Source organism: Micromesistius poutassou (assembly GCF_964030765.1).
Source record: "Micromesistius poutassou genome assembly, chromosome: 2".
Classification (NCBI taxonomy): domain Eukaryota; kingdom Metazoa; phylum Chordata; class Actinopteri; order Gadiformes; family Gadidae; genus Micromesistius; species Micromesistius poutassou.
The window spans coordinates 18,477,989-18,501,928 of NC_140272.1; the positions used below are offsets into that span (position 1 = coordinate 18,477,989).

Sequence of the window (23,940 nt, forward strand, 5' to 3'; positions counted from 1 at the left end):
GCAGGCAGGCTGGAGGTGCTGATCCACAAAACACTGAGGCAAAAGGAAACAAAGGTTAGATAGGAGATTTCAACAGGAGAATAACAACTAGCAAGTGTTAGAAAATACTGGAGCCGGGAATATCTACCACTGAAGTTTGAAGTACGATCTGGCGATGACTGCAGGGAAACCAGGTGTATTTGATGGGGAGTTGATGAGCTGATGCAGGCCAGGTGTGAACGGTTGAGGCGTGGCAGACAGAGCACAGAGACAAACAGGGGGTGTGGCAGACACAGGGTGACTACACCCTCTGTGCCTATGACAACAAGCAGCCAAGAAAAACTCAATGATTAACAACATATTTGAATTGAAATGCAAATTAAACAGCAAATGTTTAAAACAAATATTCAATAAACGACTTAAATGATTTATTGATGATAAAAATCAGTCAGTCGGCCAATCGATTCCTTAACTAATCTATGTAGAGCTTGAAAATAAAAAAAACTTGTCATTCACAAAACTCAAAGGATCTCTACAGTGCTGAAATGCTTGATATTATATAATATTTATTGTAGAACTTGTTAATGCTTTATCAAACAAGGTTTTCTTTTTTAATTCGATTAGCATTGCAACTTCATTAAGGGTCTCATACAGTGACACATTATTACGACAATGAAAGGGTGTGGTAAAGCGCTCCTTGGGTCTGCAGTTGCTACAGGTTAGTAGCTGCCACACTGTGCCGCAGTATCGATGAGCTTGTCTGCTACTTGTCAAACAGTCTTAAAGAGGCCTGACACGATGTAATCTTCAGCACTGCCGTCAATGAGCCCTGTCCCATTACTGTGGATGAACCAGCACGGGACATTTTCTCCTTTCTTCAGATCCTTCCTGAAGTCCCGTTGCCAACCTCTGGAGTCCAAGAGAGACAGAGGTCACAAGGTGGTTAATTAAGTCATAAATCATTTTTCCTCCAAATTTCCGATCTAAATGTTCACTGTTATGGGAAAAACATGTAAGGTAGCAGGTGTACCTGGTCACATTGAGCTGATGTCCTTTGACATACATGGTGGCGTCTGGTTTCTCAGGAACCTCTCCTGGACGTAGATCTCCAACCTCAAACCCAATCCCATGGTAGAACTGACCTGCAGAATTTACCACCATTGAAAATATTTAGTATGGATTGCCTTAAAATTTTTATCTTACTTTCGTTTTCATGTTTCATGAAAATACAATAGGCTATATTATAGCCTATTTTACCAGGTGTGAGTGAGATTATCCATTGCAAGCCATTTCCAAATCTCCCCTGCCCTCTGACTTTGTGACTTTGTGATGTATGCTGGATAGATCAGTTTACCAGCCTACCCATTGGACTGTAGCAACTGGAAGGCTCATCTATCCATCATCAAATAGGCAAAGATAAGAGTCCAATAAGAAGGAGAAAGCTTTCTGCTATTCTTTACTTACAATTAAAACAGTTTCAATGGTTTTTTGTTCTACCTGTTCTTAGTTGCATTCGTAAATGACTATCAATAAACACCAAGTCTGGGAGACTATTTCCTGCTATGTTTCCCTGTTGTTCCATTACCTAGCAGACCATGGACGGCTGGAGAGAGAAGGTGGCTGTCCAGAGTGTAGAATCCCAGGTAGTCCTGGTGGTAGGGGTGCATCTTCCACACTTTGTGGAGCAGGATCACAAAGCTTACAGAATCTCTTAAAGTCACCATGACGCTCTGGTCCTTGGTCAAAAGCAGATCCACACTGGGGTTAGGAGAGAAAGTGGAGATGGCGGGGATGGTGTAATCAGAATAACTTGGTAGGAAGACAAAGTAAAAAAGCAAAGAGAGGAAGTCAAGCCGTAACATTGTCATAAGCATCTGTTGGTTTCTAGGTGTTTCTACCTGGTTCCTTTTAGGGAAGCTTGATCCGACCACAACAGCTTGACCTTTTGTCCATCCTGGGACAGAGTGATGTACTCAGTGGTCACCTCCAGCCTCACCCTCAGGGTCTGATGGACAACACCAAGGCGGCCAAAGTAGGTGTTGACTTTGCCATCAGGGGCAACCATCTTATCTCCAATGGTCTGACCATTGACCAAAAGTCCTGAAGAAGCAACATGTGATTAAATGATCTATTTCCGATAGGATACAGATAAGAGATAATAGATTTGTTTTAGTGATCATTAATAAGGCCAAGAGGTTGGAATCCCACTTGATGAATAACACAAGTGTGCCGTCTGGACTGAAGCAGGCTCACCTATGGAGGGGTCTCTGACCAGGTTAAAGATGGTTCCAGGTGAGTCATTTATGTTGAAGCATAGAGCGTCCTCTCTCTCTGGCAGCTCGATCATGAAATGAGGATCTCCATCCACTGAACAAACAGTATATTGACAAGGCGGCAGCAACAATAATACACAAAGGAAGATATAGATATATGGGTTGTGTCATGTAAAGTCATTGTGGGGAATAATCTGTCCCACTGCATACACTAAAACCATATACAATGATCAATGGCCAGATTTCATGAATATAGATGACGTACCAAAGTATGTAGGAGCGCTGGGAAGATAAGAACTAGTCCTGTGGTAGTTAGCTTGAGGGGGTGAGTACTGTCTAGGTCCTGCACACAGACAGCATGACCAACAACAAATACACAGTGAGAAGCAATGCACCTCCAAGGCCTGCACTCTCAGAGCTACTATAGGGGAATTCAAATACAAGCTCAATTCCAATCATACCCAGTTTGTCAGCCTGCTGCCGTTGTTCTGTGGAAATAAGCGGGAATAATTCAACAGAGATACATGTAGGGCCTCAATATCGACACAATGTCAGTATGTTGGTGTACAACTCAGTTGAGTCCTCCTTCCTGCCTCTCCAGCTCTCCCTACCCTCAGTCAGCTTGTCTGCTATGAGGGGCCCGCTGGGACCATCCTCGGTCTCTGGCTTGGTGACCACCATGGAGGTGAGGGGGGTGACGAAGCTGTACTTCAGGGACATCTCCAGGGCTTTGGCCGTGGCGTTGCTCTTCTCCTCTGGTGGCCCACTCTTACTAATTAAAGGAAACAACACAAATAATTCAGACAGTCTTGCTATAAGGTTGAGAATGTATTCCCAGAGCAGTGACGTTTTTTAAATCCATTCCAACAATAACTGGCTTCCATCCGCTCAAACCTGGTCTCCAGTAGCTGTTGGATGGTGAGGTAGGCCCACAGGCGCTCAGTGAAATCCCCAAAGATGTAATCCTTCTCTGGGTAGATCACGTCCCAGTCGGTGGCACTAGCCTGGCCCTGCACCTGGAAGTCCTGCTCGAACTACGCTGAGCAGAAAGCCAAAAGAGCTCAAACCAAACTGAACTGTTCACCTCTTATGCCCTAAGATACCACTATATCACATGTCCTTCACCCACCCCATTGGCAAACACTTCCACCAGGAAGTTGTCCATGTCGTTTTCAGACAGCCGCCCGGCCACCACGATCTCTGAGCCATTGAACAGCTGACTGAAGTGATGAGGCGTTAAGGAATCCACCGCATTGTCAGGGTAACGCAGGTCCACTGCTGACAACAGCGGGCTGGCCACCTCATCATAGAAACCCTGCAACACATTCATAGACATACCCAGTGGTCACATACATGGAAATGGACTGTTTGAAATGATTGTCTGGACGGGGAGAGTAGAAAGAGGCCATTATCCCAGAAATACGCTACCTCATTAGTTAAACAAAGACACCTCTAGGCATCATAGCCATTGTTAGGCCGGGGGCGTCCTAGGCTAAAGCCCTGATTGTTTTATGATTGGCCCTGGATCTCAATTAGGATATTTTTTATTGTTAACAAAAATATGATTGATAAGATATTTCCCAGGATCTATTCATCTTTCATTCCAATCATGATTCAAAGCCCTCCAAAGGTAATAATTGGTTCCTCTGTGTGTCATTCAAGCAGCAGATCTACTTCCCTCTACTTGGGATCTATGCATTTTATGTGCCGACCAGAGAGACAGGGAGTGTATTATATGTGAACTGTGTTTTATATTCCAATAGACATAAATATGCTGTGAAATATTCAGCTTATGCTCAATATTACTAAAAAAGATTTATAACATCACAAATAATAATGAATCTGAAAAGTAAACAAGTTTTTGACACACACATTGAATGTACTTTGAATGTAAATAAGGTGCCAGAGTGCACAGTTACAAAAGCCCCATCCACATGGGCAAAAACAATCTTTTCCCCTCCATTTTCCTTGGCTGCGTTTCAGGAATATCCCCGTAAAGACGGACTCATCGCGAAAACGTATCGAGCTGTAGAAACGCTGTAGTACATATTCAAGGACACTGTGTGGCACTGGTTCATGCGCATCAAGCCTGCGCGCTGTATACAAACATACAGTCGAGGAGGAGAAAGCAGTTGTTATATCCAGTTGCTTATCCACCCTGGGACCTGGTTTCAAAAAAGTGTGTTTTCGGCCACCGAAAACGCTGGATCCGTCTGGACCAGTGGTGGCTGCTGGTCTTTCAAAGAGGGGAAGCTCATTTTCGGCCTACATCATATAAATTGTCAATTTATGTATACGTAAATTCTGCTCTCTGTTCCTTTTCAAGGAAATGCTCTGTGACCCTGTCATACCAACTAGCTGTATTTTCCAGGCTGCTTAAATGGCCATGGCCCATTGTGTTATTTGTGTAGGACTTGAGCCGCTTTAAACAGGAGAAGCTCCTTTCTACACCTGCAGATGTAGCTCCAATTGTTGCCACTAATGAGAACAGTTTGTAAAGCTGAGGCATTGCACTGTCCAACTCCATGTCTTTGAGGAACACCAAGAAATCACACAGCTTTCCCCTGTCACCCTGCAAGTCCTGATCTGAATGCATGACTTGAAGGAAATGTGGGATTTATGTTAAACTGAAGCAAGGAATTGTGTGAATAAGGGTTAGTAATGAAATGTACGATGAAAATTAGGAATAGGAATAGGTTGCAGTTCATCTTTCGACTCGCTTGCAAAAATCTGCAATGGGACTGAGGAATGAAGACAGCTCCGGCGACTTTTTATAGTTCAAAATCGCTGTCAATCAAACAGCAACTCAGTCTTTCGCAGACCCTCCAATCATCACGCAGAAGCCCAGCGTCCAGGCCAGCCCACTCCTCCATTCACCCCCAGAGACGCTGAGTGTCCGTGGTAGGGACATAATCACAGCATTATCCAATGACCGTCGACTTTCGACGCACTAAAAAAAGCTATGAAGCCCCAGTGAAGTGGATGGACGCTGAGCTTCAGGAAAATGCACTGTGACGCTACGGGAATGTATGAGAAGGAAAGTCGACCTGCGATAAGCAGCTGATTCTGAACAAACTCGTCTTCGAGATGGACGTGTTTTAACGCATTTTTAATCAATGAAATGTTAACACAACAGTATATATTTGACCATTTAATTTTGGAAATTTTAGGGGAAGCTGAGCTTCCCTTGCAGTCTTAGAGAAATCGCCACTGGTCTGGACGGTCGGCCCAAACGCACAAGACTTGTGTTTATGCGTTTTCACAAAAAAAGAGTTTCCGTGTGGAAGGGGCCTAAAGGCATTGACGGGGACCCCCCCTACAGAGGTCCGGGCTAAGCCCTGAATGTCCTGAAATCCTAACAACGCTCCTGATTAGCATAACCTCACCTGCAGCTGAAGGGTAGCGTCGGAGGCTTCGTAGATCCTGCGGGCCACGCCATTGTTCTGTTTGGCCATCACGTCCAGGAAGGAGTAATCCACATCATCCCCAAAGCCCAGGCAGAACAGAGTCATATTACCACTGATGGCTTCACGCACGTTCTGCTGGATCTTTGAAAGGTTGCTTTCACCTACACAATCACAAAGACATTAAAGAAGACAATCATCAAAGTCGAAGTCAATCATGACCCAATGTGATGGAACAGGATCTAAGTATGTCCATGAAAAGAGACCACATATGAGACATATGACATATCACGTCAAACTATCATCACAAATGTACTTTGATTTCTCTGTACACCCACCCATATTCGGCATTCCATCGGTTAGTAAAATGATCATGTCCACACTTCTCTCTGGGAGCTTCTTGTTCCTTCTGTCATCTTTCAGCATGTTGATGGCCATCAATACGGCATCATTGATGTTAGTTCCTGAAAAATGAGTGGATTTAGATTAATCTTTGGTATACTTGTTGTTAGGAAGTTTGATGTCTGGCCAAGTAGAAGCATTTCTACCTCCTGTTGCCCCTATTCTCTGCACATATTTGATGGCTTCAGCCAAGTTTCCCTCTGTAGCTTTAGTAAGGGATTGTTTCCAGGGATCAATGCCGCCATCAAATATGATGATACCAAAGTAGTCCTCTTGATGGAGGTCTGAGAGAATAGATTGCAATGCCACGCGGGTCTTTGCAGGCAAGAATACAACAAGGCTGGTAGTTAGTATGTGAATGTAGTAAAATTTTATATTTTCTACATCACTGTCCATGCAACATACACACATACAAACACACACACACACACACACACACACACACACACACACACATATACAAACACAAACAAAGTTACCTGGGCCATCTTAGTGCCTGACATTGAACCACTCTTGTCAATAACAAACACCACATTCTTTCGGACACGAGGAAGATCCGGAGGAGCAAAGAAATGCACAAAGTATCCGTTCACGATCTGGAGGTAGAAATGTAAAAGTGAAATTGATCAGTTTAAATGGGTCCATGTTGCTCAACTAAAGTCAGCATTGCGTCTCATATGTTTGTCGACAGCAGACCTGAATGTCTCCTAGGCCTGACGCTCGTTTCACGTCATACTTGATGATGAAATCCCCATCGATCAGAGACCCATCACACTCTGGACACTTCCTCTGCTGATCCAGTGTGGGCGAGAAGGAGATGTGTGCCTGAAAGAGGGATGTATTGGCTTCAGTTTCAAATGACCACAAAATGTAGTGGGCCATGTAATTCACTTCCTGGTGATAGATATCAAACTGAACCTTGTTGTCTGTGACCGTTTTCTCCACCAGGGGGAGAAGTTCATTGGAAAGGAAGGTTCCATGAGCATCCACAAAGTCAATGCCCTGGGGCTCATAGATATCAGCCACAATCTGTAAACACAAACAAACACACACACAAAGATATTTTGTATAAATATGTACATTTACTGAGCCCAGGAAACTTAAGGGATTGTAAACTCACCTGAAAGTTCTGGACCAGCTGTTTGGGGTTTATTCGGGTCAGGATCTCATACTTGCCAAATTTCCTCTGAAGAAGCTCCTCATAGGTCAGGATGAAGGTTACATTGCTCTTGGCTGCGATGTTGACCGACACAGAGAACTTCTCCATTTTCCTTCCAGAAGCTCTGGAACATCATGCCAATTAGCCCAATGAGTGATATCAAACAGTAAAATATACTTTAGATTCCACATGAAAAAATGTGAATTGTTTCTGTAAACACAATGTGACATGAATCAAGGTAAATGCCTGTTCAATCTCCACCTACTTGACCAGTCCAGCTGTCTGTCCAGTTGAAACAGCCTTCTCATACTGTTTCTTGGCTTTCTCCTTTTCATTCACAACCCCAACATATATCTGACCCTCAATCTCCCTGTGAACAGAAGAGGGCAGTTGAAACGTGAAGAAAGGGTTTTGAAAATGCTTTTACTGCTGCTACAATGTGTCGATGGAATCGTATCTTTCACTTGAGCCTCTTCCAAACAAAGGAATCAAGCAACAGTTGTGTTGTAAGTGTTGCACAATGGATCCAAAGAATGTGAGATGAGAAGCCTCATATATTGATGAATTGAACAGTTAGCCAACAACAGGCTCAATGTTGAAACTTGCTGGTTAAAAGAAGATCTCAGATCTCTTTTGTTAGAAGGCGAAAAGCTTTCAGTGTTTTGAAGGGTGAGTTTCGGAGGAAGACTCACATGCTGAAGTTGGTGATGAAGGCCGTCTTGGGCAGGTCCACCTCGAAGAATATTTCCTGAGAGGAGTTGGCTTTGTTCAAAGCACTGGAGGTCATGACTGTGTGAGCGAACCGAGATGCCACCGTACAGTGTACTGTGACACTGAGCACCTCCACCATCTGAACACATGGGCGAAAACAAAACGTAAATTGGTAGTCAAGGGAGACTGCTAGACATGCCTTTAGCACTTGATTTTGGGATTTCTGTATGCAAAAAACAAACAAACAAACAAAACAACAACAAAAAGTGGATCTCTAATCGGCATGAATCAGAATGTATCCCAGAAGTTTTCCCTTACCTTTGCATCGTCTACACTTCTTTTCTGTAACAAAAAATAAAATATAAAAATATATATATTTTTAGCCTGCAGGTCCAGGCTTCTGGGTGATCGTAAACAGTCAAGGCTTTGCTGCAGTTGGTCATCGTAAGATGATAATTTTGTAGCAAGATACATATTTAATCGTACATGTCGAAAAATGAAAAATGGCAAGAGCTGAAAATACCTGAATTGACCTGATGGCACCTTCTGTCTCCTGAAATGTAGTCAAATGATAAACATATTATACTATGTTGACATAACCTACCTGGAGAATAAATATCAAAAAGGGAAATGTGACACAGAATGGCAGTTGGAGAAGCATGTCCTCATACAAATCAGGAATGAAACCACGCAGAATAACTACAACTGAACTATATGCAGGTAGCAGAACAACTAAAGGCAGGTAGCAGAACAACTACATCCAGGTAAAACAGCAGGTAGCAGAAGAGTAAATGACAGTAAAAACCAATAAAGCAGGGCAAGTGGACTATTAGACATTGATGTCATTTTCAATGATCTTCCTCAAATCTGTTCTGACTGCGAAATTCATTTATATGCAGATGACACTGTATTATACTTTTCCAGTTCTGACACTTCACAAATTCAATATTCTCTACAATCTGATTTCAATCTGGCTCAAATATGGTTCTCTTCAAATAAGCTTCTGTTGAATAAGAAAAAATCATATAGTATGTTATTTTGCACTCGACCTGATCCTTTGTTATTAAGTAACTGGTCTATTAATCTTCTTGATGGAACAACAATAGATCAAATTGAAGAATTTAAATATTTAGGCCTCTGGCTTGATTCTCAGCTATCCTTTAAACCTCATATAAACTCAATCACCAAGAAAATATTTGGCTGTCTGAAATCACTCTATCGTTCTGTTGACTGCTTCTCTCAAGAAGTCCGGAAAAGACTTATAATGCAATTACTACTTCCAATATTGGATTATGCTGATGTTATTTATGGTAACACCACTGAAACAAATCTCCGTCCTCTTAATGTGCTATATAATAGTCTTTGTAGATTTGTGCTCAGATGTCCTTTTAGAACCCATCACTGCCTAATGTATGAATCCCTGAACTGGCCTGCTCCTAAGTCCAGAAGGCAACTCCATTGGTCAATTTTTACTTTCAAATGCATCTATTTTAATTTCCCTTCATATTTGAAACAACTCTTAATTCCTTTTACTTCTCAATACAGTCTACGGCACACGGATCACCTGTTTCTAGTTACACCTAAAATCAAAAAAGAAATTGGTCGTCGGGCGTTCAAATTCAAAGCTCCATCAGAGTGGAACAACCTTCCTTCCTCACTTAGGTCTATCATTTCTTTTCATATCTTCAAATCATCTTTAGCTACGCATTATAAAACATCCTGCTCTTGTTTCTGATCTATCTTACCTTTTCTCTCTAGGACTCATTCTACTCATACCTGCTTTCATTTTGTCACTATACTGTATGTGTATCTACAAATATGTACTGTATATTTGACTTGTGTATGCAAGAAAATGTATTTATATTGGTGTATAGTATGCTTTTCAGTACAAATGTCTACCTTCATTTTATTGAGGATTTTTTTTTTTTTTTTATTTATGTATTTTTATTTATCATTATTATTATTAGTATTTTATTTTATTATTATTATTTTTTTTTTTGATTGTACTCTGTAATATTGGCTGGTGAGGGGTGGGGATGGGGGGGGTAGCTTTGGGGAGCAGTGTTGGAGTGTGCATGGGTGTGTGAGTGTATGTGTTTGTCCTTGTGCTTATGTGTTTGGATTTATGTTTAATACTTACTTTTGCTATCTTTGTATTGTTTTTATTGTAAGGACCCCCTCGAAAATGAGATGATACATCTCAAGGGGCTATCCTTCAAATAAAGAATAAAGAAAAAAAAATTAGACATTGATGTCATTTTCAAATGGACTTTTAACAATAATAAGAAAGACAACATTAGTAAGTTCACCTGCGTCGTAGCATCGTAGCGAGAGATCAGCAGGGCTCCCTGGACCGGCCAAAGTGGCCAGAGGTTGAGAAGGCCCAACAGCAGCAGCACAGCACCACCCCGCACATTAGACATGACTGAATGTCCTCTTAACACTGACTCAGTCCAATGTGTAGTCAGGACCCTGCCCAGTAGGAGCAACAAACACACTTTTGTGCCTTGCTCAAACAAATGTGGACCAACCCCCCTGGCCCAAAAAGTGAACATGCAACTTTGGGTTGAATTTTAGTGCATTGCATCCATCTCATGCTCTACCATGTTTATGGCATACCTACCTATGCTTAAAAATCAGTAGTGTCATTATTATCAGCCCTCCAAAGCCAGTAGAATTAATCAGAATATTTTAACTTGGTAGCGTGTACTCAGAAGGTATTTTCATTAATTCAACATTTTCATATTTTGGAAAATGTGTTATCTAGCTTTGACAACCAGCATTTGTCTGACGGAAACAGTTCCAAATATAGGACTGGAGAGTCATAGACGGTTAGGGTTAAATAAATGTAACAGATACATTTACAACAGATATACACAATAAACACCTAGCTTCACTTACTAGTTCACAGTATTTACATTTTTTATATTATTTTTTATTATTAGTCCTTGTTTTTTTATTGCCTTTTATTCAGCAGCTGTTGATCTGCTAATTTTACCTCATAATACCCAGTATTTTCCCTTATGATTCCCCTGCTGAAGTCCCAATATTTGATTTTAAGTCCAAAAGTCAATGAACTCGTTTGATGGCTGAGAATTAACCTAGTCGAGTCGTCTCTACTGGAGTGATAAGCCCTTGCACCAGACCTGGGGGTAGTGAGAGGCGAGGGAGTGGGGTTGTCCTCTGTACTAACCTGAAATCTCCTTCTCTCTCTCTACTGTCACCTCAACTGTCCTGTCTTCACTACCATCTCGAGAACAATTCTTTCTACTGAGGAAGCCTAAGACAATTTGCTATCCTCCCTCCCCCCCTCTTTGGACTCCCCCCCCCCCCCCCCCTCCTTGAATGTCCGAATCTCTTCAGGCAGAGCAGAGCTTCGTAGATCCGAGTAACGGGCAGGTGAGAGGCAATGGAAGAGCTCAGACTTTCCTCATGATCTCTGTCACTACTTTCACCTCCTCTCAGACTTCACCTCCACTTTGTCACAGCAAAATCTGACCTTGACCAAAATCCACTCCTCCGCCTCGACCCCATGGAAATTGTTTTCAATATTGCTGATGACAGCTGATGACTTTGTCACCTACTTTACCGAGAGGGTGAAGGATTTCAGCTCCTCTTTTACCCTTGCCACCATACTCCCTCCCACTATCCACGCCTCAGTTTTTACCCACTTTATTCCTCTCTCCTCCGAAGATGTCGGCAGAATAGTTAGTTACGTCTATCAGCACCACCTTCCTCATTGACCCGATCCCTTCCTCCCTCCTCCTGGCTGTCTCGAAGTACCCCTGCCATTCCTCACCATCCTCATCAACTCCTCCCTCACTTCAGGCCTTAGTCCAGCGTCCTTCAAGACTGCTAGAATCAAGCCGCTCCTTCTCCACACCCTTCACACAACTTCTTCACACCATTGTCCCTCAAGGCTCAGTACTGGGACCCCTTTTGTTCTCTTATTATCTCTTATTTTGGCTCAGATAGAAACCGATTCTGTATAACTATAGTAAACAAATAAATTATGTTGTTTAGTCGAACCGCATTTGTGGTGAAAATAAATAAATGTAGCTTAAATTATGAATTTGCGAGTGTGTGTGTGTGTTGTGCATGCGTGCGTGCAAGTGTGCTTGCTTGTGTGTGTGTGTGTGTGTGTGTGTGTGTGTGTGTGTCCCGACAGGCCGAGGAGCAGCGAGACAGCACGGAGAAGGTCTAGCTTGGTAACAGGAGGAGCCCATCCTCTTCTCCTCAATCACAAATGTCAATGATTCCTACATCAAGCTGGATGGCAACAACATGGGCTCAAAAAAGGATAGCTTTCTTTGACAAAGTGACATTGTTATATATATTATTCAGTTACTTTACATGTACTTTTGTTGATGTACAGTTGTTGTGATGTCAATGTTAATGTGATTGACTATTCTAGCTCATTGATAAATAGTGCTATAAAGACAGATCAAGAGAAGATCAAGACTAGGGCTGCACCTGACGATTATTTTCACAATGGATACATCACGATTTTATTATTATTTTATTATTTAGTCTATAAAATATAATACATGATAGCAAATGCCATCACAAGTTTCCATGGACCAGGTGCTTGCTTTATCTGACGTGTTAGGGTTCGGTAGCTGCTGGAAGAGCAGAACACAGAGACAAAACTTGGAGTTGGAGCAATGGAAAGGTTTATTTGGAGTAGACCAGGGGTGAGGCAGGTTGGAGAGTGGGGAGCTTCAGGCTGGAGGGAGTGAAGCAGGCAGGCTGGAGGTGCTGATCCACAAAACACTGAGGCAAAAGGAAACAAAGGTTAGATAGGAGATTTCAACAGGAGAATAACAACTAGCAAGTGTTAGAAAATACTGGAGCCGGGAATATCTACCACTGAAGTTTGAAGTACGATCTGGCGATGACTGCAGGGAAACCAGGTGTATTTGATGGGGAGTTGATGAGCTGATGCAGGCCAGGTGTGAACGGTTGAGGCGTGGCAGGCAGAGCACAGAGACAAACAGGGGGTGTGGCAGACACAGAGGGTGACTACACCCTCTGTGCCTATGACAACAAGCAGCCAAGAAAAACTCAATGATTCCTTTTATAATGATCCATTAACAACATATTTGAATTGAAATGCAAATTAAACAGCAAATGTTTAAAACAAATATTCAATAAACGACTTAAATGATTTATTGATGATAAAAATTAGTCAGTCGGCCAATCGATTCCTTAACTAATCTATGTAGAGCTTGAAAATAAAAAAAACATTCACAAAACTCAAAGGATCTCTAGTGCTGAAATGCTTGATATTATATAATATTTATTGTAGAACTTGTTAATGCTTTATCAAACAAGGTTTTCTTTTTTAATTCGATTAGCATTGCAACTTCATTAAGGGTCTCATACAGTGACACATTATTACGACAATGAAAGGGTGTGGTAAAGCGCTCCTTGGGTCTGCAGTTGCTACAGGTTAGTAGCTGCCACACTGTGCCGCAGTATCGATGAGCTTGTCTGCTACTTGTCAAACAGTCTTAAAGAGGCCTGACACGATGTAATCTTCAGCACTGCCGTCAATGAGCCCTGTCCCATTACTGTGGATGAACCAGCACGGGACATTTTCTCCTTTCTTCAGATCCTTCCTGAAGTCCCGTTGCCAACCTCTGGAGTCCAAGAGAGACAGAGGTCACAAGGTGGTTAATTAAGTCATAAATCATTTTTCCTCCAAATTTCCGATCTAAATGTTCACTGTTATGGGAAAAACATGTAAGGTAGCAGGTGTACCTGGTCACATTGAGCTGATGTCCTTTGACATACATGGTGGCGTCTGGTTTCTCAGGAACCTCTCCTGGACGTAGATCTCCAACCTCAAACCCAATCCCATGGTAGAACTGACCTGCAGAATTTACCACCATTGAAAATATTTTGTATGGATTGCCTTAAAATTTTTATCTTACTTTCGTTTTTATGTTTCATGAAAATACAATAGGCTATATTATAGCCTATTTTACCAGGTGTGAGTGAGATTATCCATTACAAGCCATTTCCAAATCTCCCCTGCCCTCTGACTTTGTGACTTTGTGATGTATGCTGGATAGATCAGTTTACCAGCCTACCCATTGGACTGTAGCAACTGGAAGGCTCATCTATCCATCATCAAATAGGCAAAGATAAGAGTCCAATAAGAAGGAGAAAGCTTTCTGCTATTCTTTACTTACAATTAAAACAGTTTCAATGGTTTTTTGTTCTACCTGTTCTTAGTTGCATTCGTAAATGACTATCAATAAACACCAAGTCTGGGGGACTATTTCCTGCTATGTTTCCCTGTTGTTCCATTACCTAGCAGACCATGGACGGCTGGAGAGAGAAGGTGGCTGTCCAGAGTGTAGAATCCCAGGTAGTCCTGGTGGTAGGGGTGCATCTTCCACACTTTGTGGAGCAGGATCACAAAGCTTACAGAATCTCTTAAAGTCACCATGACGCTCTGGTCCTTGGTCAAAAGCAGATCCACACTGGGGTTAGGAGAGAAAGTGGAGATGGCAGGGATGGTGTAATCAGAATAACTTGGTAGGAAGACAAAGTAAAAAAGCAAAGAGAGGAAGTCAAGCCGTAACATTGTCATAAGCATCTGTTGGTTTCTAGGTGTTTCTACCTGGTTCCTTTTAGGGAAGCTTGATCCGACCACAACAGCTTGACCTTTTGTCCATCCTGGGACAGAGTGATGTACTCAGTGGTCACCTCCAGCCTCACCCTCAGGGTCTGATGGACAACACCAAGGCGGCCAAAGTAGGTGTTGACTTTGCCATCAGGGGCAACCATCTTATCTCCAATGGTCTGACCATTGACCAAAAGTCCTGAAGAAGCAACATGTGATTAAATGATCTATTTCCGATAGGATACAGATAAGAGATAATAGATTTGTTTAAGTGATCATTAATAAGGCCAAGAGGTTGGAATCCCACTTGATGAACAACACAAGTGTGCCGTCTGGACTGCAGCAGGCTCACCTATGGAGGGGTCTCTGACCAGGTTAAAGATGGTTCCAGGTGAGTCATTTATGTTGAAGCATAGAGCGTCCTCTCTCTCTGGCAGCTCGATCATGAAATGAGGATCTCCATCCACTGAACAAACAGTATATTGACAAGGCGGCAGCAACAATAATACACAAAGGAAGATATAGATATATGGGTTGTGTCATGTAAAGTCATTGTGGGGAATAATCTGTCCCACTACATACACTAAAACCATATACAATGATCAATGGCCAGATTTCATGAATATAGATGACGTACCAAAGTATGTAGGAGCGCTGGGAAGATAAGAACTAGTCCTGTGGTAGTTAGCTTGAGGGGGTGAGTAGTGTCTATGTCCTGCACACAGACAGCATGACCAACAACAAATACACAGTGAGAAGCAATGCACCTCCAAGGCCTGCACTCTCAGAGCTACTATAGGGGAATTCAAATACAAGCTCAATTCCAATCATACCCTGTTTGTCAGCCTGCTGCCGTTGTTCTGTGGAAATAAGCGGGAATAATTCAACAGAGATACATGTAGGGCCTCAATAACGACACAATGTCAGTATGTTGGTGTACAACTCAGTTGAGTCCTCCTTCCTGCCTCTCCAGCTCTCCCTACCCTCAGTCAGCTTGTCTGCAATGAGGGGCCCGCTGGGACCATCCTCGGTCTCTGGCTTGGTGACCACCATGGAGGTGAGGGGGGTGACGAAGCTGTACTTCAGGGACATCTCCAGGGCTTTGGCCGTGGCGTTGCTCTTCTCCTCTGGTGGCCCACTCTTACTAATTAAAGGAAACAACACAAATAATTCAGACAGTCTTGCTATAAGGTTGAGAATGTATTCCCAGAGCAGTGACGTTTTTTAAATCCATTCCAATAATAACTGGCTTCCATCCGCTCAAACCTGGTCTCCAGTAGCTGTTGGATGGTGAGGTAGGCCCACAGGCGCTCAGTGAAATCCCCAAAGATGTAATCCTTCTCTGGGTAGATCACGTCCCAGTCGGTGGCACTAGCCTGGCCCTGCACCTGGAAGTCCTGCTCGAACTACGCTGAGCAGAAAGCCAAAAGAGCTCAAACCAAACTGAACTGTTCACCTCTTATGCCCTAAGATACCACTATATCACATGTCCTTCACCCACCCCATTGGCAAACACTTCCACCAGGAAGTTGTCCATGTCGTTTTCAGACAGCCGCCCGGCCACCACGATCTCTGAGCCATTGAACAGCTGACTGAAGTGATGAGGCGTTAAGGAATCCACCGCATTGTCAGGGTAACGCAGGTCCACTGCTGACAACAGCGGGCTGGCCACCTCATCATAGAAACCCTGCAACACATTCATACACATACCCAGTGGTCACATACATGGAAATGGACTGTTTGAAATGATTGTCTGGACGGGGAGAGTAGAAAGAGGCCATTATCCCAGAAATACGCTACCTCATTAGTTAAACAAAGACACCTCTAGGCATCATAGCCATTGTTAGGCCGGGGGCGTCCTAGGCTAAAGCCCTGATTGTTTTATGATTGGCCCTGGATCTCAATTAGGATATTTTTTATTGTTAACAAAAATATGATTGATAAGATATTTCCCAGGATCTATTCATCTTTCATTCCAATCATGATTCAAAGCCCTCCAAAGGTAATAATTGGTTCCTCTGTGTGTCATTCAAGCAGCAGATCTACTTCCCTCTACTTGGGATCTATGCATTTTATGTGCCGACCAGAGAGACAGGGAGTGTATTATACGTGAACTGTGTTTTATATTCCAATAGACATAAATATATTCAGCAATTTTTCTCTAGTCTGGTACTGATATGATATGATATGCTGTGAAATATTCAGCTTATGCTCAATATTATTAAAAAAGATTTATTACATCACAAATAATAATGAATCTGAAAAGTAAACAAGTTTTTGACACACACATTGAATGTACTTTGAATGTAAATAAGGTGCCAGAGTGCACAGTTACAAAAGCCCCATCCACATGGGCGAAAACAGTCTTTTCCCCTCCATTTTCCTTGGCTGCGTTTCAGGAATATCCCCGTAAAGACGGACTCATCGCGAAAACGTATCGAGCTGTAGAAACGCTGTAGTACATATTCAAGGACACTGTGTGGCACTGGTTCATGCGCATCAAGCCTGCGCGCTGTATACAAACATACAGTCGAGGAGGAGAAAGCAGTTGTTAAACCTTTGACTGAGCAGAAAATACTTTTTAATGTACAGATAGTAATTTCATTTACCAAGGGGCTGTATTCAAAGATACAAAAATAATACAAATCAAATCAAACAAAACAAAGTCGACAGAACTCTTACGTCGCCAAGCTGGTGGGGGACGATCGTTTGCGTATCTGGCGTCCACACGAATCCGAACACGAAAACGCATGAGGACGTTTTTATCTTATCCACCCTGGGACCTGGTTTCAAAAAAGTGTGTTTTCGGCCACCGAAAACGCTGGATCCGTCTGGACCAGTGGTGGCTGCTGGTCTTTCAAAGAGGGGAAGCTCATTTTCGGCCTACATCATATAAATTGTCAATTTATGTATATGTAAATTCTGCTCTCTGTTCCTTTTCAAGGAAATGCTCTGTGACCCTGTCATACCAACTAGCTGTATTTTCCAGGCTGCTTAAACGGCCATGGCCCATTGTGTTATTTGTGTAGGACTTGAGCCGCTTTAAACAGGAGAAGCTCCTTTCTACACCTGCAGATGTAGCTCCAATTGTTGCCACTAATGAGAACAGTTTGTAAAGCTGAGGCATTGCACTGTCCAACTTCATGCCTTTGAGGAACACGTAGAAATCACACAGCTTTCCCCTGTCACCCTGCAAGTCCTGATCTGAATGCATGACTTGAAGTTCAGACCTCAGGCTCCCTGAATCAAAGTGATGGCCAACTACCAAAACAATATTAAACTTTAACAAGGAAATGTGGGATTTATGTTAAACTGAAGCAAGGAATTGTGTGAATAAGGGTTAGTAATGAAATGTACGATGAAAATTGTCTTTTCGCCAAGCAAAAATCAAGAAATAGGTTGCAGTTCATCTTTCGACTCGCTTGCAAAAATCTGCGATGGGACTGAGGAATGAAGACAGCTCCGGCGACTTTTTATAGTTCAAAATCGCTGTCAATCAAACAGCAACTCAGTCTTTCGCAGACCCTCCAATCATCACGCAGAAGCCCAGCGTCCAGGCCAGCCCACTCCTCCATTCACCCCCAGAGACGCTGAGTGTCCGTGGTAGGGACATAATCACAGCATTATCCAATGACCGTCGACTTTCGACGCACTAAAAAAAGCTATGAAGCCCCAGTGAAGTGGATGGACGCTGAGCTTCAACAGGAAAATGCACTGTGACGCTACGGGAATGTATGAGAAGGAAAGTCGACCTGTGATAAGCAGCTGATTCTGAACAAACTCGTCTTCGAGATGGACGTGTTTTAACGCATTTTTAGTCAATGAAATGTTAACACAACAGTATATATTTGACCATTTAATTTTGGAAATTTTAGGGGAAGCTGAGCTTCCCTTGCAGTCTTAGAGAAATCGCCACTGGTCTGGACGGTCGGCCCAAACGCACAAGACTTATGTGTTTTCACAAAAAAAGAGTTTCCGTGTGGAAGGGGCCTAAAGGCATTGACGGGGACCCCCCCTACAGAGGTCCGGGCTAAGCCCTGAATGTCCTGAAATCCTAACAACGCTCCTGATTAGCATAACCTCACCTGCAGCTGAAGGGTAGCGTCGGAGGCTTCGTAGATCCTGCGGGCCACGCCATTGTTCTGTTTGGCCATCACGTCCAGGAAGGAGTAATCCACATCATCCCCAAAGCCCAGGCAGAACAGAGTCATATTACCACTGATGGCTTCACGCACGTTCTGCTGGATCTTTGAAAGGTTGCTTTCACCTACACAATCACAAAGACATTAAAGAAGACAATCATCAAAGTCGAAGTCAATCATGACCCAATGTGATGGAACAGGATGTACTGTAAGTATGTCCATGAAAAGAGACCACATATGAGACATATGACATATCACGTCAAACTATCATCACAAATGTACTTTGATTTCTCTGTACACCCACCCATATTCGGCATTCCATCGGTTAGTAAAATGATCATGTCCACACTTCTCTCTGGGAGCTTCTTGTTCCTTCTGTCATCTTTCAGCATGTTGATGGCCATCAATACGGCATCATTGATGTTAGTTCCTGAAAAATGAGTGGATTTAGATTAATCTTTGGTATACTTGTTGTTAGGAAGTTTGATGTCTGGCCAAGTAGAAGCATTTCTACCTCCTGTTGCCCCTATTCTCTGCACATATTTGATGGCTTCAGCCAAGTTTTCCTCTGTAGCTTTAGTAAGGGATTGTTTCCAGGGATCAATGCCGCCATCAAATATGATGATACCAAAGTAGTCCTCTTGATGGAGGTCTGAGAGAATAGATTGCAATGCCACGCGGGTCTTTGCAGGCAAGAATACAACAAGGCTGGTAGTTAGTATGTGAATGTAGTAAAATTTTATGTTTTCTACATCACTGTCCATGCAACATACACACATACAAACACACACACACACACACACACACACACACACGCACACACATATACAAACACAATCAAAGTTACCTGGGCCATCTTAGTGCCTGACATTGAACCACTCTTGTCAATAACAAACACCACATTCTTTCGGACACGAGGAAGATCCGGAGGAGCAAAGAAATGCACAAAGTATCCGTTCACGATCTGGAGGTAGAAATGTAAAAGTGAAATTGATCAGTTTAAATGGGTCCATGTTGCTCAACTAAAGTCATCATTGCGTCTCATATGTTTGTTGACAGCAGACCTGAATGTCTCCTAGGCCTGACGCTCGTTTCACGTCATACTTGATGATGAAATCCCCATCGATCAGAGACCCATCACACTCTGGACACTTCCTCTGCTGATCCAGTGTGGGCGAGAAGGAGATGTGTGCCTGAAAGAGGGATGTATTGGCTTCAGTTTCAAATGACCACAAAATGTAGTGGGCCATGTAATTCACTTCCTGGTGATAGATATCAAACTGAACCTTGTTGTCTGTGACCGTTTTCTCCACCAGGGGGAGAAGTTCATTGGAAAGGAAGGTTCCATGAGCATCCACAAAGTCAATGCCCTGGGGCTCATAGATATCAGCCACAATCTGTAAACACAAACAAACACACACACAAAGATATTTTGTATAAATATGTACATTTACTGAGCCCAGGAAACTTAAGGGATTGTAAACTCACCTGAAAGTTCTGGACCAGCTGTTTGGGGTTTATTCGGGTCAGGATCTCATACTTGCCAAATTTCCTCTGAAGAAGCTCCTCATAGGTCAGGATGAAGGTTACATTGCTCTTGGCTGCGATGTTGACCGACACAGAGAACTTCTCCATTTTCCTTCCAGAAGCTCTGGAACATCATGCCAATTATATTATTAGCCCAATGAGTGATATCAAACAGTAAAATATACTTTAGATTCCACATGAAAAAATGTGAATTGTTTCTGTAAACACAATGTGACATGAATCAAGGTAAATGCCTGTTCAATCTCCACCTACTTGACCAGTCCAGCTGTCTGTCCAGTTGAAACAGCCTTCTCATACTGTTTCTTGGCTTTCTCCTTTTCATTCACAACCCCAACATATATCTGACCCTCAATCTCCCTGTGAACAGAAGAGGGCAGTTGAAACGTGAAGAAAGGGTTTTGAAAATGCTTTTACTGCTGCTATAATGTGTCGATGGAATCGTATCTTTCACTTGAGCCTCTTCCAAACAAAGGAATCAAGCAACAATTGTGTTGTAAGTGTTGCACAATGGATCCAAAGAATGTGAGATGAGAAGCCTCATATATTGATGAATTGAACAGTTAGCCAACAACAGGCTCAATGTTGAAACTTGCTGGTTAAAAGAAGATCTCAGATCTCTTTTGTTAGAAGGCGAAAAGCTTTCAGTGTTTTGAAGGGTGAGTTTCGGCGGAAGACTCACATGCTGAAGTTGGTGATGAAGGCCGTCTTGGGCAGGTCCACCTCGAAGAATATTTCCTGAGAGGAGTTGGCTTTGTTCAAAGCACTGGAGGTCATGACTGTGTGAGCGAACCGAGATGCCACCGTACAGTGTACTGTGACACTGAGCACCTCCACCATCTGAACACATGGGCGAAAACAAAACGTAAATTGGTAGTCAAGGGAGACTGCTAGACATGCCTTTAGCACTTGATTTTGGGATTTCTGTATGCAAAAAACAAACAAACAAACAAAACAACAACAACAAGTGGATCTCTAATCGGCATGAATATCAGAATGTATCCCAGAAGTTTTCCCTTACCTTTGCATCGTCTACACTTCTTTTCTGTAACAAAAAATAAAATATAAAAAAAAATATATTTTTAGCCTGCAGGTCCAGGCTTCTGGGTGAAACAGTCAAGGCTTTGCTGCAGTTGGTCATCGTAAGATGATCATTTTGTAGCAAGATACATATTTAATCGTACATGTCGAAAAATGAAAAATGGCAAGAGCTGAAAATACCTGAATTGACCTGATGGCACCTTCTGTCTCCTGAAATGTAGTCAAATGATAAACATATTATACTATGTTGACATAACCTACCTGGAGAATAAATATCAAAAAGGGAAATGTGACACAGAATGGCAGTTGGAGAAGCGTATTGTAACGGTTGGGCAACTGCCATTTTTTGTTGCTATGTGCTGTGTTGGTATGGGTAACGTATGTTGTTTATTGATTGATTGATTGATTTTTATTTCTTGTTTGTTTGATTGTTTTTATTGTCAAACTGCAGACCACCTGTGAAGCCCACAACGAATTTCCCCACGGGGACAATTAAAGTATATTGAATTGAATTGAATTGAAAGCATGTCCTCATACAAATCAGGAATGAAACCACGCAGAATAACTACAACTGAACTATATGCAGGTAGCAGAACAACTAAAGGCAGGTAGCAGAACAACTACATCCAGGTAAAACAACAGGTAGCAGAAGAGTAAATGACAGTAAAAACCAATGAACCAATAAAGCAGGGCAAGTGGACTATTAGACATTGATGTCATTTTCAAATGGACTTTTAACAATAATAAGAAAGACAACATTAGTAAGTTCACCTGCGTCGTAGCATCGTAGCGAGAGATCAGCAGGGCTCCCTGGACCGGCCAAAGTGGCCAGAGGTTGAGAAGGCCCAACAGCAGCAGCACAGCACCACCCCGCACATTAGACATGACTGAATGTCCTCTTAACACTGACTCAGTCCAATGTGTAGTCAGGACCCTGCCCAGTAGGAGCAACAAACACACTTTTGTGCCTTGCTCAAACAAATGTGGACCAACCCCCCTGGCCCAAAAAGTGAACATGCAACTTTGGGTTGAATTTTAGTGCATTGCATCCATCTCATGCTCTACCATGTTTATGGCATACCTACCTATGCTTAAAAATCAGTAGTGTCATTATTATCAGCCCTCCAAAGCCAGTAGAATTAATCAGAATATTTTAACTTGGTAGCGTGTACTCAGAGGGTATTTTCATTAATTCAACATTTTCATATTTTGGAAAATGTGTTATCTAGCTTTGACAAACAGCATTTGTCTGACAGAAACAGTTCCAAATATAGGACTGGAGAGTCATAGACGGTTAGGGTTAAATAAATGTAACAGATACATTTACAACAGATATACACAATAAACACCTAGCTTCACTTACTAGTTCACAGTATTTACATTTTTTATATTATTTTTTATTATTAGTCCTTGTTTTTTTATTGCCTTTTATTCAGCAGCTGTTGATCTGCTAATTTTACCTCATAATACCCAGTATTTTCCCTTATGATTCCCCTGCTGAAGTCCCAATATTTGATTTTAAGTCCAAAAGTCAATGAACTCGTTTGATGGCTGAGAATTAACCTCGTCGAGTCGTCTCTACTGGAGGGATAAGCCCTTGCACCAGACCTGGGGGTAGTGAGAGGCGAGGGAGTGGGGTTGTAGACAAGTCCTCTTGAAGTCATTCCCCTCCCTCCTCTGTACTAACCTGAAATCTCCTTCTCTCTCTCTACTGTCACCTCAACTGTCCTGTCTTCACTACCATCTCGAGAAATTTTTTTCTACTGAGGAAGCCTAAGACAATTTGCTATCCTCCCTCCCCCCCTCTTTGGACTCCCCCCCCCCCCCCCCCCCCCCCCCCCTCCTTGAATGTCCGAATCTCTTCAGGCAGAGCAGAGCTTCGTAGATCTGAGTAACGGGCAGGTGAGAGGCAATGGAAGAGCTCAGACTTTCCTCATGATCTCTGTCACTACTTTCACCTCCTCTCAGACTTCACCTCCACTTTGTCACAGCAAAATCTGACCTTGACCAAAATCCACTCCTCCGCCTCGACCCCATGGAAATTGTTTTCAATATTGCTGATGACAGCTGATGACTTTGTCACCTACTTTACCGAGAGAGTGAAGGATTTCAGCTCCTCTTTTACCCTTACCACCATACTCCCTCCCACTATCCACGCCTCAGTTTTTACCCACTTTATTCCTCTCTCCTCCGAAGATGTCGGCAGAATAGTTAGTTACGTCTATCAGCACCACCTTCCTCATTGACCCGATCCCTTCCTCCCTCCTCCTGGCTGTCTCGAAGTACCCCTGCCATTCCTCACCATCCTCATCAACTCCTTCCTCACTTCAGGCCTTAGTCCAGCGTCCTTCAAGACTGCTAGAATCAAGCCGCTCCTTCTCCACACCCTTCACACAACTTCTTCACACCATTGTCCCTCAAGGCTCAGTACGGGGACCCCTTTTGTTCTCTTATTATCTCTTATTTTGGCTCAGATAGAAACCGATTCTGTATAACTATAGTAAACAAATAAATGATGTTGTTTAGTCGAACCGCATTTGTGGTGAAAAGAAATAAATGTAGCTTAAATTATGAATTTGCGAGTGTGTGTGTGTGTGTGTGTGTGTGTGTTGTGCATGCGTGCGTGCAAGTGTGCTTGCTTGTGTGTGTG

At 42.7% G+C, this 23,940-nt stretch overlaps 2 protein-coding genes across 2 annotated transcripts; both read right to left on the reverse strand.

Annotated features, from left to right (window-relative positions):
• Nucleotides 1-527: 527 nt before the first annotated feature.
• On the reverse strand, nt 528-10,366 carry LOC311338944 (inter-alpha-trypsin inhibitor heavy chain H3-like). Its single transcript, XM_084464288.1, has 22 exons — nt 10,238-10,366; nt 8,452-8,481; nt 8,247-8,270; nt 7,910-8,067; nt 7,483-7,587; nt 7,179-7,341; nt 6,977-7,087; nt 6,755-6,883; nt 6,538-6,654; nt 6,205-6,373; nt 5,995-6,120; nt 5,639-5,820; nt 3,382-3,567; nt 3,147-3,286; nt 2,864-3,024; nt 2,714-2,740; nt 2,518-2,595; nt 2,233-2,346; nt 1,878-2,079; nt 1,565-1,737; nt 1,010-1,121; nt 528-888 (listed from the first exon to the last, which is right to left on the reverse strand). The coding sequence occupies exons 1-22, from the start codon at nt 10,349-10,351 to the stop codon at nt 750-752; spliced, it is 2,760 nt and encodes a 919-aa protein (XP_084320414.1). The 5' UTR covers nt 10,352-10,366; the 3' UTR covers nt 528-749.
• Nucleotides 10,367-13,209: 2,843 nt separating this feature from the next.
• LOC311339020 (inter-alpha-trypsin inhibitor heavy chain H3-like) lies at nt 13,210-22,210 on the reverse strand. The gene is made up of 22 exons (XM_084464374.1): nt 22,062-22,210; nt 21,471-21,500; nt 21,271-21,294; nt 20,932-21,089; nt 20,505-20,609; nt 20,193-20,355; nt 19,991-20,101; nt 19,769-19,897; nt 19,552-19,668; nt 19,219-19,387; nt 19,009-19,134; nt 18,648-18,829; nt 16,064-16,249; nt 15,829-15,968; nt 15,546-15,706; nt 15,396-15,422; nt 15,200-15,277; nt 14,915-15,028; nt 14,560-14,761; nt 14,247-14,419; nt 13,692-13,803; nt 13,210-13,570 (listed from the first exon to the last, which is right to left on the reverse strand). Exons 1-22 carry the CDS (start codon nt 22,173-22,175, stop codon nt 13,432-13,434), a joined length of 2,760 nt encoding a protein of 919 aa, XP_084320500.1. The 5' UTR covers nt 22,176-22,210; the 3' UTR covers nt 13,210-13,431.
• Nucleotides 22,211-23,940: the final 1,730 nt, after the last annotated feature.

Coding starts and splice junctions, on each gene's coding strand:
- LOC311338944 (XM_084464288.1), bottom strand. CDS start 10,351: ATGTCTAATGTGCGGGGTGGTGCTGTGCTGCTGCTGTTGGGCCTTCTC. Junction 8,482..10,237: donor GCTACGATGCTACGACGCAG/GTGAACTTACTA, acceptor ACTACATTTCAG/GAGACAGAAGGTGCCATCAG. Junction 8,271..8,451: donor GTGCCATCAGGTCAATTCAG/GTATTTTCAGCT, acceptor TTTTTGTTACAG/AAAAGAAGTGTAGACGATGC.
- LOC311339020 (XM_084464374.1), bottom strand. CDS start 22,175: ATGTCTAATGTGCGGGGTGGTGCTGTGCTGCTGCTGTTGGGCCTTCTC. Junction 20,102..20,192: donor AGCTGGTCCAGAACTTTCAG/GTGAGTTTACAA, acceptor TTGTGTTTACAG/ATTGTGGCTGATATCTATGA. Junction 19,388..19,551: donor CAGGCACTAAGATGGCCCAG/GTAACTTTGATT, acceptor TTGCCTGCAAAG/ACCCGCGTGGCATTGCAATC.